We start from the raw sequence: 18,232 nt of genomic DNA, 5'->3' as shown, positions 1-18,232 counted from the left end.
TCCACAGTACTGTTCACTTTATTAATAGAGTAATTAGAGTTAGAAAATTCATTGTAATTAAAAATGCTAATATGTACTTGTTAACAACCCCAGGTGCTTAAAAATAAAAATAAAAATAATAATAAATCAAGTCCTTGATGAATTAGTCACTTTTGAAAATACAACTAAAACTCCTAACTTTCTGAAATACTTCTGAAAATTTTACTCAAAAGTCCTGTTGAGACTAAATAGTGATGGGACAGGAAGGATGGAAAAAGATGTAGGAGCTTAATTGGAAACACAGAAACTGGAAATTAAGTCACTTAAAAGCTTTGAAAAATTTTGGCCAGGCTCCTTAAAGTTTTTTCCATCATACAGGTCTGCACTTCACCCTCTTCCTTCCTGTGCAGTAAATGAATGAATTGTAACTAGCGTAAAAGCTGAACTTGCACCTGAGGATATTTTCTGTGGGCAATGAACCAAAGGAGCTAATTCAGATTTACAGAGACTATACATGGCACACAGACATTTCTACAGAGCAAAATGGCCTTGACTGTCAAAATGGAAAACCTCAAAACAATACTGAAATAGGGCAAGGAGTCCTTAAACCCTGAAAACCCCAGAAAAGGAAGAGAGTGCTGGAAAATAACGACACCTGGAAAACAAACTATCACATCTAACTGTGCAAATTCCACCTCAGAGTAACACAAACAACAAAAAAGAGGTTTTTGCCCCTAGTGGGATTTTGGTAGTTTCACCTTCTATTTTCAACACATTTTACAAAAAAGTATGATGGCAAATGAATGAAACTTCATTCACTGAAAAAAATTCAGCTCGTCTATATGAAATTTATCAGGAAATACAGAACCTTCCCTTGCTTTTCACGAAAATACAGAAGCTCATACTTTAGAAACTTTATATTTGCATTCCATAAAACCTGCAAATACTCATTAGGGGATTCTTAAAAATCTCTGAAACCTAAACAGATCCTTACTTATCAGTATTATTGTTTCCTTGTACAACTCCACATATCTGATGGTACCTCTCACTTGTCTCTGAAACATAAATTATAAAATGTTTGGCTCACAGTAGGGTGACTTTCCATGACTGGCTCTTTTAGGCATTACACAATACTGAATAATGATAGCAATAGCATTTATAGTTATTAGAATGACAGATTATTAGAGATGACAAATCTAAGGGATACTGAGAAATTGGAAGAATCATTTTGAGAGTGCAGAAACCTGATTTCTTGCTTTTAAAAATGCACAGTAAGGAACTGAAGTATATCTGAAGCATTTATATAACCATTATAATTATAAAAAATTTTACTTTTATTCTGCAATTTCTTATGGAAGAGCATACCATTCCTTGTTGCATTTTTTAACTCATGCTGTTTTTTCTTACTTTAATTTTACTGGTTTTCTGATTTAAACAAAGTAAGGACAAAACCAGACCCTGTAGGACCTACTTGTCAAGCTGTCATATTTCATATGACGTGTCATATGTATGACATGTCAATACAATTACCCATTGTAATTATCTATTATTTTCAGTTTAAGAAGTAGAAGCCATGTGGGGTGGAAGCAAACCTGGAGAGATTTTAATTATGTCACCCATTATTATAAAAAGTAGCAGTACCACCACTGAAAGCCACAAAAAGCTTGACCCTGCTGTAAGAAACCTTAAGTTTGAACCATTTATGAGAAGTGGAAATAAATCAGAGTGGAATACAATTTGGAATTCTTGGAATTATTATCTGGAAGAATTACACAAATAATTATTCCTCTATTTTCTCTGCACATTTTTAGCTCCTCAGACACATTTTTAGAAATTCTCAGAAGCCACATCACAACTATTGGCCTGCTCATGCTTTTCCCCTTTTTTCCCCCCTTCATATATCAAAGCTATTTTCTAGAAAGTCATAGAATGAATTTATTAAACTTCATTAGGATTAAATCCTTACTTTTTAAAATATGATATGCATCAACAGGTAATATGATTTTTACATTCATGTGAACTACAGATCCCCTGTATGAAGAAATATATGTCTCCAAGATAGGAAAATGCTAGCAGTCATTGAATTACTGCCTGTGGATACTGACCAAGTGAACATGAACAAGCTGCTCAAGATAAGCAGTCACCTAAAATATGACATTGCCAGTCTTCTTAAAGAAGTTATGTTTAGAAATCACTTAAATGAGCCACTCCTTCAGAAGCAAAGGGAAAGAACAGAAGATTGAGGTAAACAGGCTCTCCATTCCTCAAGACACTCCAGTATTGGAATATTTTGTTGTTGTTGTTGCAAATACAAATGAAAAGCTGAACAGTATATTGCATGTATTTTATATATATATTTATAAGTGTGCATAATAACACAGTATAAAAGTTCCAACAAAATTAATGGGAAATATTTCAAAATATTTTGTTCCTAAATTTTGGGTTAGCTTGTCATTACATTGGGTTTTAGATGAGATCTTTCATTTGGGGCCCTGATGTCTGTGTTTTTCTCTTGTGGTCATTTTCGTTGGCCCAAATACATTTTCCCTTATGCATTTCCAGTCATATGATGCCTATGACACACTACTTTTTGTTTGGTTATAGGTGAGTCTCAACTGCAGTGAGGTAACTCTCCAGGAAGTTCTGCCTTCAGGGGACAGCACAGTCCTGAAGCCTTGCAAGGCACTGGGCCAAGACAAAATGCGCAGTTCAACATTGACTGATTAAAAACAAATACTTCAGATCCAACCCCTACTTTCCCCCTCACCAAAAAAAAAAAATAAAAATTGATTTTTTTAACCCCACCCAAATGGAAACAATCTGTCTTCATTTGCCTAATAGGAAATAAAATTTCAGTAAAACTGAATTTCTCAAAAAGAATGTTGTCTTTGTAGAAATTTCATTTTCCATGAGAAAATAAAATAATTCTGATGGAAAATCTTCAGAATCATCTGGAACAGGGGAATTTTTTGCTAATATTTTGTGAAGATTTTTACAATGAACTCTACAAAACAATGATCAAAGTAAAGCTTACAAAATATTAGTTAATAAAAGATTAGACAAGAAGAAAAATGCAAAAAACCCCAAAACTCACAAAAAAAAAAAAAGCCATAAAAATGTGGTCCTACACTCAAAATGAGAACAGAGCGTCCTAGATAGCATCCCTCAAAGCCTCTTCAGTCAGCAATGGCTGGAGAGATGTTCTCGCATAGGTAACTTGCATTACTCAGCACAGTCATGCATTCATACTGAGTCATTAGCCAGTAAAGTCTAGAATATGACTTCTTCCTAGATCTCTGTAAAAGAGCATAACTTTCAAGAAGTAAATGAAATAAAATTGAGAAGTAATATATGTATCTATACAACCAGACAAAATGAATGGCTAAGATCATTTCAGAATGAAATAGCAGTGTTATATAGATATAGATATAGATATAGATATAGATATAGGCAGGTTGTATTTTGATCTTAATGCAGGTTTTTAAGCAGCAGGTGAACCTTCTGATCTTTCAGTGTGACTGCAAAATATGTATAGCATGCTACATCTCATTTCTGCTCTCTTGGTACAAAATAATAAGCAGCAAACTTCTTTTTATTCAATGCCTCTTATTCTGGATTGGAAAAGATGATTTATCTAAGAACAACCATACCTGCTTGGATCAAAAGTTCATGTAACCCAGTATGGTATTGCGCACAGTGGCCAAAAGGAAATTTTTAGGGAATAGTTTAAGAACAGAGAAAGCATATGGTAATATTTCTCTGCAGCAACCTCCCAGCTCCAAAAATTCATCTGTGAGGCAGAGGTGATGTTGTAGTATTTTCTCTGCCTAGATAGAGTTCACTGCCATGAACTTGCTTAGTTTTCACGTGACTGATACAAGTTTTAGTATGCACAACACTCCGAAACATGAAGTTCCCCAGCTTAACCCCTCTTGTGTAAAGAACCATTTTTAAACACCTGCCAGTTGCTGTTTCATTTGATGGCCTTTTCTTGTATGGGAAAGAACAATGAACAGCCATTCTTTATTCGTCCTGTTTCCCAGCGAAAATCTTTAAGAAGTATCAGATCAATACACACCAGCAAAATAACAGCATGAAACTCACTTAACCTGCACAAATCAGGTGGCATCACATTGGAGTCAGCAAGGCTACAAAAGCCCATTCTTGTCCAATTATCAATTCCAGTTAACACAAAAATAGGACTGTTTCTCCAATACCTGTCGCTGATTTTCTGTCTCTAGTCTCAGTCTGGCTTCTACACATCTTCTGGTCTCCAGGAAGGCTTGACGTTGTGCTCTGTCTGATAGGTAGCTAATGAAGATTCCTGCAGTGTTCATACACATAAATAACACTGCCTGAGCCGCTATCTGCAATGAACAACAAATAGGGTTTCATTAGACAGAAGAAGCAAAAATATCTGTTTAAAAAGAGAAAGAGAGAGAGAAAGACTGCTCTGCAGTCATGTAGGCTGTAAAAACAATGGTTAGGAAAGTTTGCATAAAAGAATCTCTTGGATCTTAATTAGAGGCATCAAACGTGTAAAATGCTCTCTGCCTTGAGGAGGAAATATGCAGTATTTCGGGCATTAAACTCTAGTTGAACCAAAAACAATTCTTCTAAGAACTGACTCACAGGGTTTTAGTCAGGAATGATTACAAACATAATTAACAATTTGTTTTTGCACTGCCTCTTCTGTAAAAGCAACTTTGTGATTTGTTTCATGGCTTAGTTTGAGAAGAAAGCCATATTAAGGAAAACAAAGAGTGTCAGTTAGCTAAGAATTAATATCAGTATTAATAGTTATTCTGTTATTATTGACCAAATTAAACAAATTCATTTTCAGCTGATGCCAAAGCACAAGCTTGCGCAATCTGAATCCTGAACCATTCAACAGGGGAAGCTGAAAGGATAACCAAATTCTTTCATAGCCTGTGCCTGTGTACATAGACCTTTTCTCCACTGGGGCCTACATAAGAGCTGCACTCTTTTTCCTTGTAGAAGGTGCGTCACAGCTTCTTGCTTTGCAATATGAATTTAAAAGAGCCAAATGGGAGGGGATCCTTGAACAGTGTAAATTTCAGTGGCTTATTTGTCTTTCATTGATACCTCTTTGTGCTCTGTATGTTTGTAAGGCAGGGCACATCAACACCATTGAAGTGAGGATTGTTTGGGAAACTGCGTAAGAAACTTATATTTGCATGCACCAGAGACGGAACACTGACCTGCAGTTTCAGCACCTTTACCCAATACCTCATCCCTGTTATAGGTTGCGAATTCACGTGAACTCCTCTCATTTTCCACTTGATCCCACCTTTTTTTAACTTGTAAGAGGGTCAAGAGTGAAAAATAAATCCAGAAATCGTTAATAGTCCTCAAATGCATCACATAGGGCCAAACTGCTCTGACTGCTACCTTAGCTAGCGAAGCCCTCGGGGCAGAGTGAACCAGCTGAAAGTCTGCAAACCGCAGCTCCCCATCTTCCTGCCAAGCTCCAGTCACAGCCACTGTGCTGGTGAGGTCCCACTGAGGGCACCCTGACTTGTGGGATCACACCTCTCTCCCAGTAGCAGACCAGCCCTGGAGCAGGAGGGGGCTACATTACCCTGTGGCCACATCACCCACCCAGCAAAGCCGCCCAGGCTCCAACAGCTCTGGACCATAATGCTATGGGTGATACGTACAGGATCATAACAACATCAGAACAGCCACGCCAGGACAGATCAAGAGTTCATCATTCAGGTTCCTGTCTCTAATAGCAGACAACAGAGAGTGGCCAGGTAGGAGCACGAGGATCAAACAGTGGGTACAAGTACAAGACTAAAGGAAGGAATCAGTGGTGTTCTGTCAAAACAGCCTTGAACACTCCAGCAATCTGTGGTTGCGCAACATTGTGGGCTAGAGCTTGCATTTTTGTGGTATTATCTGATAATCAGTCTCCCTAAAATCAAAGTGTTGCTTGTCCTAACAGAAAAGAGAAAACATTTAGCAAAACTCCCTAATCTCATTGTGATGCTGAGCCTTGGATCTGCAGGTCTCACTCCTCACATTCACGTGGGTTTGAAGGTGAAATCTGATATCGAACCAAATGCATCTGGCAGAAACTTCAGCTTTATATATTCCCGTATTTCTGAATCTGGAGTATTGTTCTACGATAGTACAGGGAATTAATTTACAATTTATATGCCATGATTAAATAAGAATGCATATCCTGGCTCCAGCTGAAGTTTTGTTTAACCTTTGCCAGTAATAGACGTCTAGGCAAAGCTTATGAGAAATAGGACACGATTAGCATGATCCTTGCATCTTCCTGACTTCCAGGATCCTGTGGTTTACAGCACCTCTGAGCTGGAGGTGGCATACTGTACCCGTCTGCTTAACTTTTTCTGATATCTTTCTGAACTTAACTGTACCTTTGGCCTGGCATTCAATGACAAAGATTTCTACAATTTAATTAGGCACTTTGTGATAAAAAATGTTTCCTTTTGTTTGCTTTAATTCACAGGCTTATCATTTCTTTGAGTGCCTGATTAAGCTCATATGAGAAACAGTGACTAATCATTTCCAATTCATCTTCCTCTCACCATTCCTGATTTTACTGACTTATAGCATTACCCCTTAGTTTTATTTTTTAAAAGGGAGGAATCTGAGACTATTTAGTCTCACTGCATTTGTCACTATTCCCCCTCTGTGCTTACTGCTTTTTCCCTGTTATCTACCTTACCCTGTTTTACTGGAGACAGGTTGCCCCGGACCAGCCAGCTTCCCTCAGTCACTTTCTGCCTTTGCTCCAAGATAAACCAGAGAATGCAGTAATTCAGCCCATGAGATAATTCCTTTCTCATGCAGGCTACTAAGAGGCATATGATGAGCTGACATGAGATAAGACCGGTTCAGCAGGACAGCTGAAAACAGCTGTGGGTGGCTGGAGGAGTCAACATTTCATATCTTTTTGACTGACCTGAAGATAATCAACACTTACACACTAGGAAAGCTAGAGTATAGGGCGAAAAAAAGAAAAGCCTTTCACAACATTCAAAATGTGCATTTCAACAGTGAAAGCAGTGGCAGGGTGCTCTCCTTTGCTTGCAAATTCAATTGTAAGTTCCTGATGAGCCCAGTTTAGTCGCCCGTCTCTGCTAATACTCAGGACTAGTGCCACTCACTTCAGCAGATCTCCTTAGAGCAAATGTAGTAGAATTTGGCCTTCAATTAGATTTCATGAGCACATAATTTGATTTGGACAAAGGGAATTATGGAAAACATATTACAGGTAAAACAACAGCTTACTCAGAGGCAGAATCTGCTTTTCTTACACATAGTAGTCTGATTGAAACCAATCTAAAGAGTAAAGCACTATGCCTTGCAAGGATATTAATCTGTGGCTCTTGTTAAAAGAATAAAAAAGACATATAAGTCTTGAATCTCTCATTGCCAGTCCTTTTTCCTGCAGCTTACTGTGGTCAATTCCAGAAGTCTTGCAGGATTTTCTACTGCCTATCAGGGCCACAAGCCAGGGCAGACTCTGATTTTATAAGATGCACACAGTTTCATATCTTTTTGACTGACCTGAAGATAATCAATACTTACACAGTAGGAAAACTGAGGTACAACATGAAAAAAACGAAATCTTTTCACAACATGTATAAGCTCTTTAGTGTATTTGTACCTTGCACAGCACTCGAATAAGCAACTGTAGCAGAGACAGCAAGTGATCTTAAAAAGCCATGAGTGATACGTTTTGATGTTAAATAGGGCTCTGGGGAGGTCTGCTTCTCGAATATTTAAAAAATGCAAACAAGAAGGTACCCATCATCGTGCTGCTTGGGAATATCTGTGTAACAGGATCAGCACTGTCCCTGCTGAACCTGCAGTTGCACATAATCGCATAATAGGATGAACAGAGCTAAAGAAAGTTACTTGACAAGATCATGTAGGTAGTTAGAAGCAGACATTAAAATTTTTACTCCAAAACTCTGCTTCCCGTATTCTTATAGGAGGTGATTAAGAGCTTAGTTCACAGAGAAATCACTTGTCAAATGAATTTACATTTATAAAGTGTCCATACAGGTGCCTTGGAGCCCTTTGCAAAATTGATATGAAAACTACCCAAAACCAAAGGCAACGAAAGGAGAGGACGCAGGTCAGACAAGAAAGCTAAGTTTAAATTTGACAGTACACATTGATTCAAATAATTTCATTTTTATCTGTCACCCATTGTATAAAAAGGGCTTTGCCAAGACCGATGAAACCAAGATAATATTTTGAGTGGATTTGGGAACCACCAGATCTCAGACAAAGAAACAAATAAAAGGCACTAGACAGTGATCAGGAAGAAGTACCAATCCAAGTAGGATACAGTATAGTAATGTAAGAGAACAGGAAAAGGAAAATTCATTGAAAAAGATGGTAAAGTAGCTCACAAGGCTGTTGCAAAGTGGTGGGTGAATCAGCCACAGACAGCTTTTCGAGACAGAATTGAATGTAGTTCAGGAAACAGGAAATTCAGAAGGGTACAGGTGAGTTACTGAGAGCAGAGCTGGGCTAAGCATAACAACAATTTGTAGGCATTTCTGTTATTAAGAGCACCTAATTGAGTTTGCCTTGATTTGGAGTTTACACAGAATCCTGTAAGTTTATGAACAACTGGGAGTGACTTAAGGAAGGGTTTGCAAGTGCCAGAAGTTTCAAAACTTAAAAAATCGTAACTGAAGCGTGTTTTAATTTTGCCACGAGTTTCATCTTTGAAAAGGTGCAATTGTCCATCAGGGAATATAAAACTGTAAGGCCAGCTGTTGAGTATCCTAATTTGGTACTTTCTAAGACCTGCCATTAATAGATTTTTATGGAGTGTATAGTGATTGACTGACTTCAGCACTTCCAAAGAGCCCATAACCTGAGGAAAAGTGAACACTTAAGAACATTCAACAAACCCAACAGACTGGAAATATGTTGATTGTTAGCTAGCCCTAAAAGATACTAATTGACACAATCTTCATTATGAATAGTTGAACAAACGGTAGCATACATTCACATGGAAAGCACAGTGGAGGTGGAGGAGAGAAAGCTGAAAAAGTTTAGAAACAATTCTGAAAACCAGGAGGGCACTGAACTTGTGTGTTACTGCCTCAAGTGCAGAAAGAAACCCTAGTGTGCTCTGCAGAAATAAACCTATTATTAACCTCTTCAGCAGGTAATTTTGTTCTGCTGCATAAAAGCAGAGTAGTGCTGGGGCTGATCTTGCCAAAACACATCTGAAAAGTAAAGAAATGGTTTTTAATGTCGTCTCCGGTTGGACATTCTCAAGGCAGATCAGTCCTAAAGGGCAGGAATTTCATTAATTCCTGAAATGATACTGTGGGAAACTATTTAATTCTTCTCCTATTTTGCTTTCTAATTTTGGATTGGCTTCAACAACGGATTAGAGTAGTTCTTGTCTGTTTTGGGAAAACTGGAAAAGTAAAGCAGTTGTGCTTCTTTAAGAGTGTTTTCAGCATGTGCTACATAAAGAACTGGTTGCTATGGTAATTATTATTGGTTAATTAGGTTTGGAGAAGCATTTTGATTCATCATTAGTTGTTTAACTAAAAATAGCAGCTTGCCACAAGGTTGGTTTTTGTAACTAAAATGTCTCAGAAACCCCATTACCCTCTCTCCCTTCCCAATCACCCCCTTGCTTAGGTTACTTTGAGGGAAAATAACTTATGCTCTCATAAGAACTGATCACCAGGAGTGAACTGAGGGTTGCATGAGAAATGTGGGATTTGAGACCAAAATGCTCTACTTTGTATAGAAAAGGAACATCTGGCAGCACAAACACTACCACTCTCACTGCTGGGCTGCAGCAAGCCTCTATCTCCAGCTGAGACCATGATTTTATGAATCAAAGCTCCTGGCAGCAAAACTAGAAAGTACCTGTATCTCTCTACTGCATCTTGCCCACCTTGATCCCTCAGCACAGCTACCCCTTTGTCATGCCAGATCAATTATTTGTAAGACCATACTGTGAACTGTATCAGGGAACTTGGCCAACTTAAAAACCCAAACATTTGGTGTTGGCAGTGATTTTCCAATCTAGAGCAGTCGTCTGATTGAGTTCACAGCACAGCCTCCACAGGGAGAGGAAGCACGTGAACATTCATAGTTGGCATCGCTGCCAACTCATTAAACTGAAATCATTGCTGCCTTATTGTTAAATCACCTTGTAAGGAGGTTTTTTATTCCCCAGGTTCGCTCCTTCTGAGTTCTCCTGGGTCTAACTGCTAAATGTCAATGGCCATGATAGAGGTTTTTCTGTTTGTTTTAGAGTGTGGGTGGCTCTTCATCAACATTTATTGGAAACCTACCTGTCCCACAAAGGTGCCCAAACTGCTGCCATGACTTCCCAGAAAGCTCATCTGTCCCTGATCTTCTATATTGTCCAATGTATAAGTACAACAGCTGTTTAACTCCTCACAGCTGGTGTGTGTTAACTCTTTTATCTGATCTACATATACATAGTTTACTGAAAGACAGGAATATACAATATACAATACATCTGAGAAGACAGGGATGGAGAAAGGTATATCGTTTATTCATGGTAAATTTATTCAAACACAGACTATGATGGTTAAGAGCAGTGCTTTAGCCCACCCACCCCTGATTTGCTAATGTGAAAGGAGCCATTTACATCAGTGTCAGTTCCTGATTTTGTGTTTAGAACTGAGTCTTGTGGTTCAGCTGTGCACAGCTCCCATGGGAACATCAACTGATTCTTCAAAAACTCAGGTCTTATTTATGCCCCTAGGAGAGCTGAGATCTTTTAAGAAGCCTGGTCTTGCTGCTTCCAGAGCAGGCAGTAGAGGATTTCACTATGTACTTAGAGACACAGCCTGGTCTTTAATGTGCAGGAAATTTGTAGCCTGCAAGGCAGGCTGGCCCTATCAAAACACAGGGTATACCCCAAAGAATTATCAACTTACCCTCAATGAGACTAACTGGTCTCAGACATGGTTTTCTCCATCCTATTGCAGAATATTCTAACATGCCTATTGCTTCTGCACTGCTAATTATTTAGAAAACAAAGACCAGTTTCCGTCTGAACCATGACATGTTTGCATAAAATCAGTTGTTCTAGTTCAAGACAGAATTCAAAAATATGTATCTTTAATATTCAGAGCAAGAGTTTAATTTGCTCTTAGAAAAATAGCTATTTCGTTCTTGCTCTTCCTCTCATTGAATCCATTAGAAATGTAGAAAATTGAATGTCTGATTAAGTTGTTCATAGGTAGCTCAAACCATACAATTTGGTAAGTCAGCTATCAACTATAGCAAGACTTTTGCAACATGGTGTGGTACAAAAGATCTTTCAGGAAAATCATATCATGTCATATCAGACACGTAAGGGCTGATATAACTTAAATGACGCACAGAGGCGGTCAAGCAAATACATAACCCTGCTAGTGCCGTCGAGCAGCCCCAAATGGCAAATAATTTGCAGCACATCTCCTCTAACTCCCCTTAAGTTTGTTTAAAATTTAGGATTCAGTCATAATTTTAATTAGAAAAAAAATTATTCTGGGACTTTGGATAACCTTTTTTTGGTGCTTTTCTTTTTATAGATGTTAAAGTGACTAGATGTGTCTGGGACAACGTCAGTAGTAGGATCATAGCCTGTGCATACAGGCAAACGGACAGAGATGGATAAATGATATTCAATTTTTAGTAACTGCTTTCCACAGCTACAGGGTGCTCTGCTGAACTCTCTGACCCCCACCTAGGGACTGATCCTGAACTACACAATGACATCTGGTGATCATGTCTCCCGTGCACTGAGCAGCACAGCACTCTTTTGTCATCAGTTTGCACACAGGATGCTACTACAGATACCTGAAATGTTCCTATTTAGAAAGAACAATCTTATCCTTTGACGTTAATAACCCTCTCTATTCAGTGTTTTCTGTGTGCTGGTTAGGTACCTTCTCCCTCTACTCTGAGACAGCTGCATTGCAGAGTAATTACAAAGAGAAATCTAAAGCCAAACCTTCCAGATGTCATCCTTTTATTGTCCAAAAACATCACCTCATTTGGTGTGTTTAAGTAAACGTAAAAGGCTCAGACAAGAATCTGTTTTCTTCTCCAAATATACGTAACCTTGAAACCATAGTACGTGTCCTACAGAATTACTTTACATTACCCGTACTGTCTGTCTAGGAGTAGATCCTGTAACAACCCACAAAACCCAGCAAAAACCAAGGCACAGCACAAATACCTGCACAACAGAGAACACACTGGAAGCACCCATGGCAGTCAGGGTAGGTTAGGAAACTGTCGAAGTGATGGTATTCTCCTGCTCACTGCTCAGAAGGGAGTGTAAAACAGCTGTGGATTTTCCCTTTCTGTACTTCCATATTTCAGATTCTTGAAGCTCAGTCTGGCACTAAAAATTCCGCTACACTTTTTCTATGTGGAAGTTGATCTTCCTTACAAGCTGCACATGTACTATTCAAAACAAATACCAAAGTATTTATGTTCAATAAAAGCCACATTCCATTTAAAGCCACTAGAGAAATAAATTACTCCTAATAAAAGTTACAGCATCTAAACAAAGATTTGTAAGAAATTAATCTGAAATGGGGAAGCACACTCACAACATCCTAGATATGAAGAATTAAAAATAATTCCTGGGTTTTTTTTGAAGCAACCCTTACCAAATGCTAATTTTTCCCCTTGCTTTACATACATGAATATCTGAATTGGAAATAACAGTCTCCTAATTCAGATGTACCAGCATTAGACATCACATACAACTTCTCAGTGACAAAAAATTCTGGCTGACATCCAGTCTGGAAATGTCTGAGAGCATCACTGAATTTTAGGGTGAGCCTGGACACCCAAAACCCATGACCTCTAAAGTGAAAGTCACTTTTGAAAATTTTCCTCAAATTATCTCAGTAGTTCTGCCTAAGTCAATGCAAGATAGCCAAGGCAGAAGAACTCCCAGTACTTCCCCTAATAGATTATACAACTGATTAGGAGTAGAAAAATTGTAGGGAAAAAAAAAAAGATTCATCAAAGCTGCTTTGCAACATTGGGGAGAGTTTAACTACATTTTAAGGAAAAGAGAATTAAGTTGTCTGCATTTCTGCTAAGTGAGTTGGGGGTGGTGTTCTGCACAGCTGTTTTTATTGCTCTAGATAATGGCTCTTATCCAAAGTAGGATGTCAAAACTGAGTGAGCAATAATTATGTTTGTAGGGCTGACAGCAGTTCATCTTTTCTGATACACTTCATTGCTGTTTTCATCTGATCAAATGTGTGCATGTCCCAGCAGTTACCTGCAGTATGTACTCCATGTCTCTTCCCAATGGAACTGGCAGTCTTCATGAGTCGTGCACAGGTGACCCTGCTTTGGTGCATTCTGCAGAGTTGCAACAACAGACTGTACAAGAGAAGATTTTCATTTTTCTTCCTAGCTATGTTAGCCCAGGTCATGTGTGTTTTCCTCTGAACTGTCAAGCTGTAGCCATAGGTGGAAGAAAGAAGCAAGATTTTGCAAATCATTTTTCCCCTTTGGTATTGCAATGGAAAAAGAAAGTAATAGCAAAATGTAATGATCTTAAATTACTCTTGGACTCTTTATCAAAAAATAAGACAACCTTATGAAAGCCACTCCAGTCTGGGTGAGAGTGAGACTAATACCTATTAAAAAGTAAATTGGTTTACCTGAAATAGTACTGAAAATACTGGTAATGAAAAATAGACAAGGGATATCATAGTGTTGAGGGTCCTTTTCCAAACAATCCTTGTCCTTCAAAGCCTGCTTCTATTCTGATGGGAAGCTCTACTGATCAGCTGTTTCTGTTAATCAGATTATACCTGCTGGCAAACAAACCACCCCCCACAGCTGTTCTTTTTTTAAACTATTCACCCCCAAAAAAGCCAAAACAGTGCTGGAAACAAAGGCTCTTTACACTTTATTATCAGCATTTTTAAACAAAGGCCAATGCAAGGTGAAATTTTTCCCACAGCTGCACCTGTAAGTGGTTGTCATTTTGCACAGGTGTCATTAGAGATGGAGTTTGCCCATTGAATCTACAGCTGATTGATGTGTGAGACGGCAAGAATAGGCTTATAGTTCCCAGATCAAGCTGTAGGTTTGCTAGCCAAGAAATAACAAGGAAAATATCTCCTCTCTCCAAATTTCCCATTACAGCTGCTCTGTTTCCATTTTAAATTATTTTTGGGAAAGTGACCTGAAAACCCCAATGAAAGCAATTTGATATTCCCAGTATTTATTTTTTCCCTCAGTATCTCCATTTGTTGTTGACTGTGATGATCCCCTGAAAACCAAGAAAAGACATAACTTAGCAATGCCATTTTTAGAGTCCTTTCCTAGCAAAATATTAAAAAAAAAAAAAAATCTACAGAAAACCAAAACACCTCCTTTCTCAGCTATCCCTGATGCTAATGTTGGGCTGTAAACACGGCAGATTATAGCACCTGAGGCCTGCCTTTACTTTGGAGGAATCTTGAGTAGCATAAAGGCAGTGGATTGTAGTCTGACTTCAGTGTACACAGAATTTCAGGCATCCTTAACCACACTGAGAACCAGTGCTGATGTGACCTTGGGAGACCACAAGAAATGGAGAGCCTGTAAGGATATGGATGAATCTGCAAGGAAAACTCTAGGATGGTTGGGCATGGGGTAATAGGGTCCAGGAGCCTTTGTCCTCCAGAGCTGAGCTGAACACAATTTAGGCACAGCAGAAGACATGAATCACTTCAGGTTAAATGAGAATTTTATTGATAACTATCTAGTGTTACTCAATATTCTCTTTAAGTCTGCTTTATCTCAAATTTTTTAACTCTCAGTTAGGAGCTATCCTGGAGAGAAAATAGGGAAGGGACATGGGAGCAAATGGAAATGTACCAGACAAAAGCCACAAGAGGTTACAGCATTCCAGACCAGCTGGATTAAAACTTTATCTCAGAGAGTTAGGCGAGGACAAACATTTTCCTTTGTGAAACCTGTGGGTGTTGTTTTGCTATTAGTCACGGTGAACGCTTCAGTGTGGTGAGCTAGAAGAAGTCAGACTGACATCAAAAGTACAGAGAGTGCTGTGGGAAAAAGTTGATTCAGTCCTTTGGCTGGCAGAATACGCCACAGACAAATAATGAAGGATTAGGTTTCTTCTGCCACTTTGCTAGCAGAGGAGACATATAGAGCAGGATTCATTCTGCATTGACGCTGGTGTGACCTAGGACTAATTCCTTTGAAGGCAGTGGCTTATTCTGGTATAAAACAAGGATGGGATTAACATCAAACCCTGATATTTACTGTGGGCCAAATTCTCCTTGCCTGACAATACAAGCCATGCCTTTGTTTTCACTGCTTGTATAAGCATGAGAAATAGAAACTGGACTGTTCGTGGAATATTAAATAAATGATACAAGACAAAACAACCTCTGTCTCTGATGATGAATAATGAATCCTGCTGACACCAGTGAGAGCTGCTGGAGACTATTAAATCTTGATGGACCTAAACTAACAAGAGAAGCCCCCCAGATGGTTTACATCTGGATAGCTGTGTATAAGTTCATCCAGGGTTTGATCCAATGCACAGCCATGAATGCTGTCCACATTTTTGCAGTTCAGGTTGTTTAAAGGCACCCACTCAGGAGCAAGGTCAGTCTTAACCTGCTCACCCAGAAGTTTATTAGCTTCAAAGGGTAATTTGCTTGGGCAAAGCAGTGTTTGGTCTTAGTGAGTATTTAGCTTGTGTATGTACTATTTAGATCAATGTAGCAGCACTCATGATACATGAATATTGCTCTCTTAGGAGCACTCAGCAGATGAGTGCTTGAAAAGAAATTGTGTGTGGCCTTGGACATGCTGGGATATGAATACAAAGGCTGACAACACTGTGTTTCATGGCACAAAAACCATCCCAGAATTTAAGTCAAGAATTAGCTGACAAAGTGGATTTCTTACTGGAATTTCAGGCACTGGAGGGAACATTACTTCTGAGCCTTAAAAAAGAAAACCAAAGAAAATCAGTTTTATAAACTGATCTCCCCAATTGATTGATGTTTTTTGGAAGCCAGACAGCACTAATAGTTAAATCTATGAAAGGGCTCAAGGCAGAAGGACACAGTTAATGACAGGGTGAGACATTTTCTAGCATTTAATGCTTGATCCAAAGCCTGTTCTGTTTGATGGAGATATGCTTGCTGGCTCTGATGGCTTTTTAAGCAGCTTCCTCCAAGAATCTTGGTTTGTTAGCTATCAGAACACATGTGAAATGAAGCATTTCAGATATCCTAGGGAATGGCTTATGTCTCCTTCTTGATAACAATTTGAAATTTTTTTTACCTAGAAGGATGAAATCAGTTCTTAAAGTGTAATTTCTGTCACCCAGCCAGTCAGTACAGTGGCCAGATGCACCCTTTCCAAGGTATGTACAAATGTTTCAAACTGTAAAAAAAAAAAAAATTTCTGTTCTTAAAGGAAAATAAGGCCCCATCCACGCCCAACTGTTCAAGTTCTTTTCTTTTTGTTTAGATAGTGCAGTGCTGAAAGCAATTAAAACCATGTCTATAGACAGCACTACAAACATGCTAGTTGTCGATATTAAGCTGACATCTGATGGCCGACACTGTACAGTAACCACATATGTAACCTATATTAAATTCTGGGTAATAATAAGAACAAGCTCAAATGACTTCTTCATGTTGCCCTCCTCATGAATATCCACATCCAATTGTTAAAGTCAGCTCGATTAATCATTATGTGAGCGTAAACCTAACATATCCATGCCATAAACGCACAATGTAGTTGTATCATAAATAACTTTTGTCATGCATTCTGGTCTTCTTTTTTGCATTCTGACATGTTTCTATGTACTATTTCCACAAAGAGTTTATAAAAAGGAGAAAACCTCTAAGTCATGCCAACTATTTTTTTAAGGAGAAAAATATTTTAAAAAGTAGAACCAGTTGGACTAAATACCTCACAAGATGATATTAAAAAAATAAATAAATTTGAGAACAATGTCTGGAGACAGGCAAGAGAAATCTGGAGAACTAGAAAAGGGCTATTTTAAAAATTTCTTTAATGAAAACCAAAAAGTGTGTGTGTGTGTGTTTTAAAATTTTCAGTTCTTGGCAGATTATATATAAAAACCCAACCCTCACATTTTTTTCTCTTTCTCTAGTCAGTAGCAAAGAGGTGCATTTCTGGGCAGCTCAGTCTTGTAGGTGTACAAATGCCTTTCTTAGACTGGTACAATTCTGGTGGCACCCAGAAGGGAAAATGTGGCTACCTAGAGATATTTAAGATTCAGAAGACACCTATAGCATGTGGGCAGCATATGGTAGCTCTCAAATTCCCATTTCCACTGAGTTCAACTGGGAACTGAAATGAAAGCATCATTGCCACTCAGAATTGCAAAATCTCTCCTCTGGGAGATGAGGGCTCCTGCTGACCTCAGTATTCAATAAAAATCTTTGCTGGACCACAAGGGTGGACATTGCTGATCTGCAGGACTTGCAGTTGTGAGAAGTGATAGCTCAGGAACAAGTCCAGTCTGGGCCTTGCAGGAACACAACAGTACCACTGGATTTGGATGGGATCATCCAGACATTCCTGGAAAAACGCATCCTAATCCATTAACTGTTGATGTGCATATCTTCAAAATTATTATAATGATAAAAACCTCCAGGATGACCTACCTCTACCTACCACCTTACTTTCACTAAGAAGAACAAGAGCACCTGTATTTCACACATGTGTTTTATAATATCATAGAATAGTTTGGGTTGGAAGGGATCTTTCAGATCATCTAGTTCCACCCCCCCTGCCATGGGCAGGGACACCTTCCACTAGACCAGGTTGCTCAAAGCCCCATCCAACCTGGCCTTCAACACTTCCAGGGAGGGGGCAGCCACAGCTTCTCTGGGCAACCTCTTCCAGTGTCTCATCACCCTCACAGTGAAGAATTTCTTCCTTACCTCTAATCTAAATCTACCCTCTTTCAGTTTAAAAGCATTACCCCTTGTCCTATCACTACACTCCCTGATAGAGTCCCTCCCCATCTTTCCTGGAGGCCCACTTTAAATACTGGAAGGTTACTACAAAGTCTCCAGGAAGCCATCTCTTCTTTAGGTTAAACAACATCAACTCTCTCAGCCTGTCCTCATGTCATCCTCTACTTTGAACAGAAAACCCTGCATGAATTTGCAAAGAATTCAGCTTTCAAAGAGATTCCTGTATCTGG

General features: G+C 38.8%; 1 protein-coding gene across 1 annotated transcript in view; it reads right to left on the bottom strand.

Moving 5' to 3' along the window:
* Positions 1-18,232, bottom strand: part of ADCY8 (adenylate cyclase 8 (brain)) — a 131,872-nt gene that overhangs the window by 96,834 nt on the left and 16,806 nt on the right. The window contains 1 exon segment of the mRNA XM_010576916.1: positions 4,197-4,346. Coding sequence (XP_010575218.1) covers positions 4,197-4,346 — 150 coding nt within the window.

This window comes from Haliaeetus leucocephalus, unplaced genomic scaffold (assembly GCF_000737465.1).
Source record: "Haliaeetus leucocephalus isolate CR32 unplaced genomic scaffold, Haliaeetus_leucocephalus-4.0 Scaffold555, whole genome shotgun sequence".
Lineage (NCBI taxonomy): Eukaryota > Metazoa > Chordata > Aves > Accipitriformes > Accipitridae > Haliaeetus > Haliaeetus leucocephalus.
Note: the sequence above shows the minus strand (reverse complement) of the source record. Positions and strands in the feature narration are given on the sequence as shown.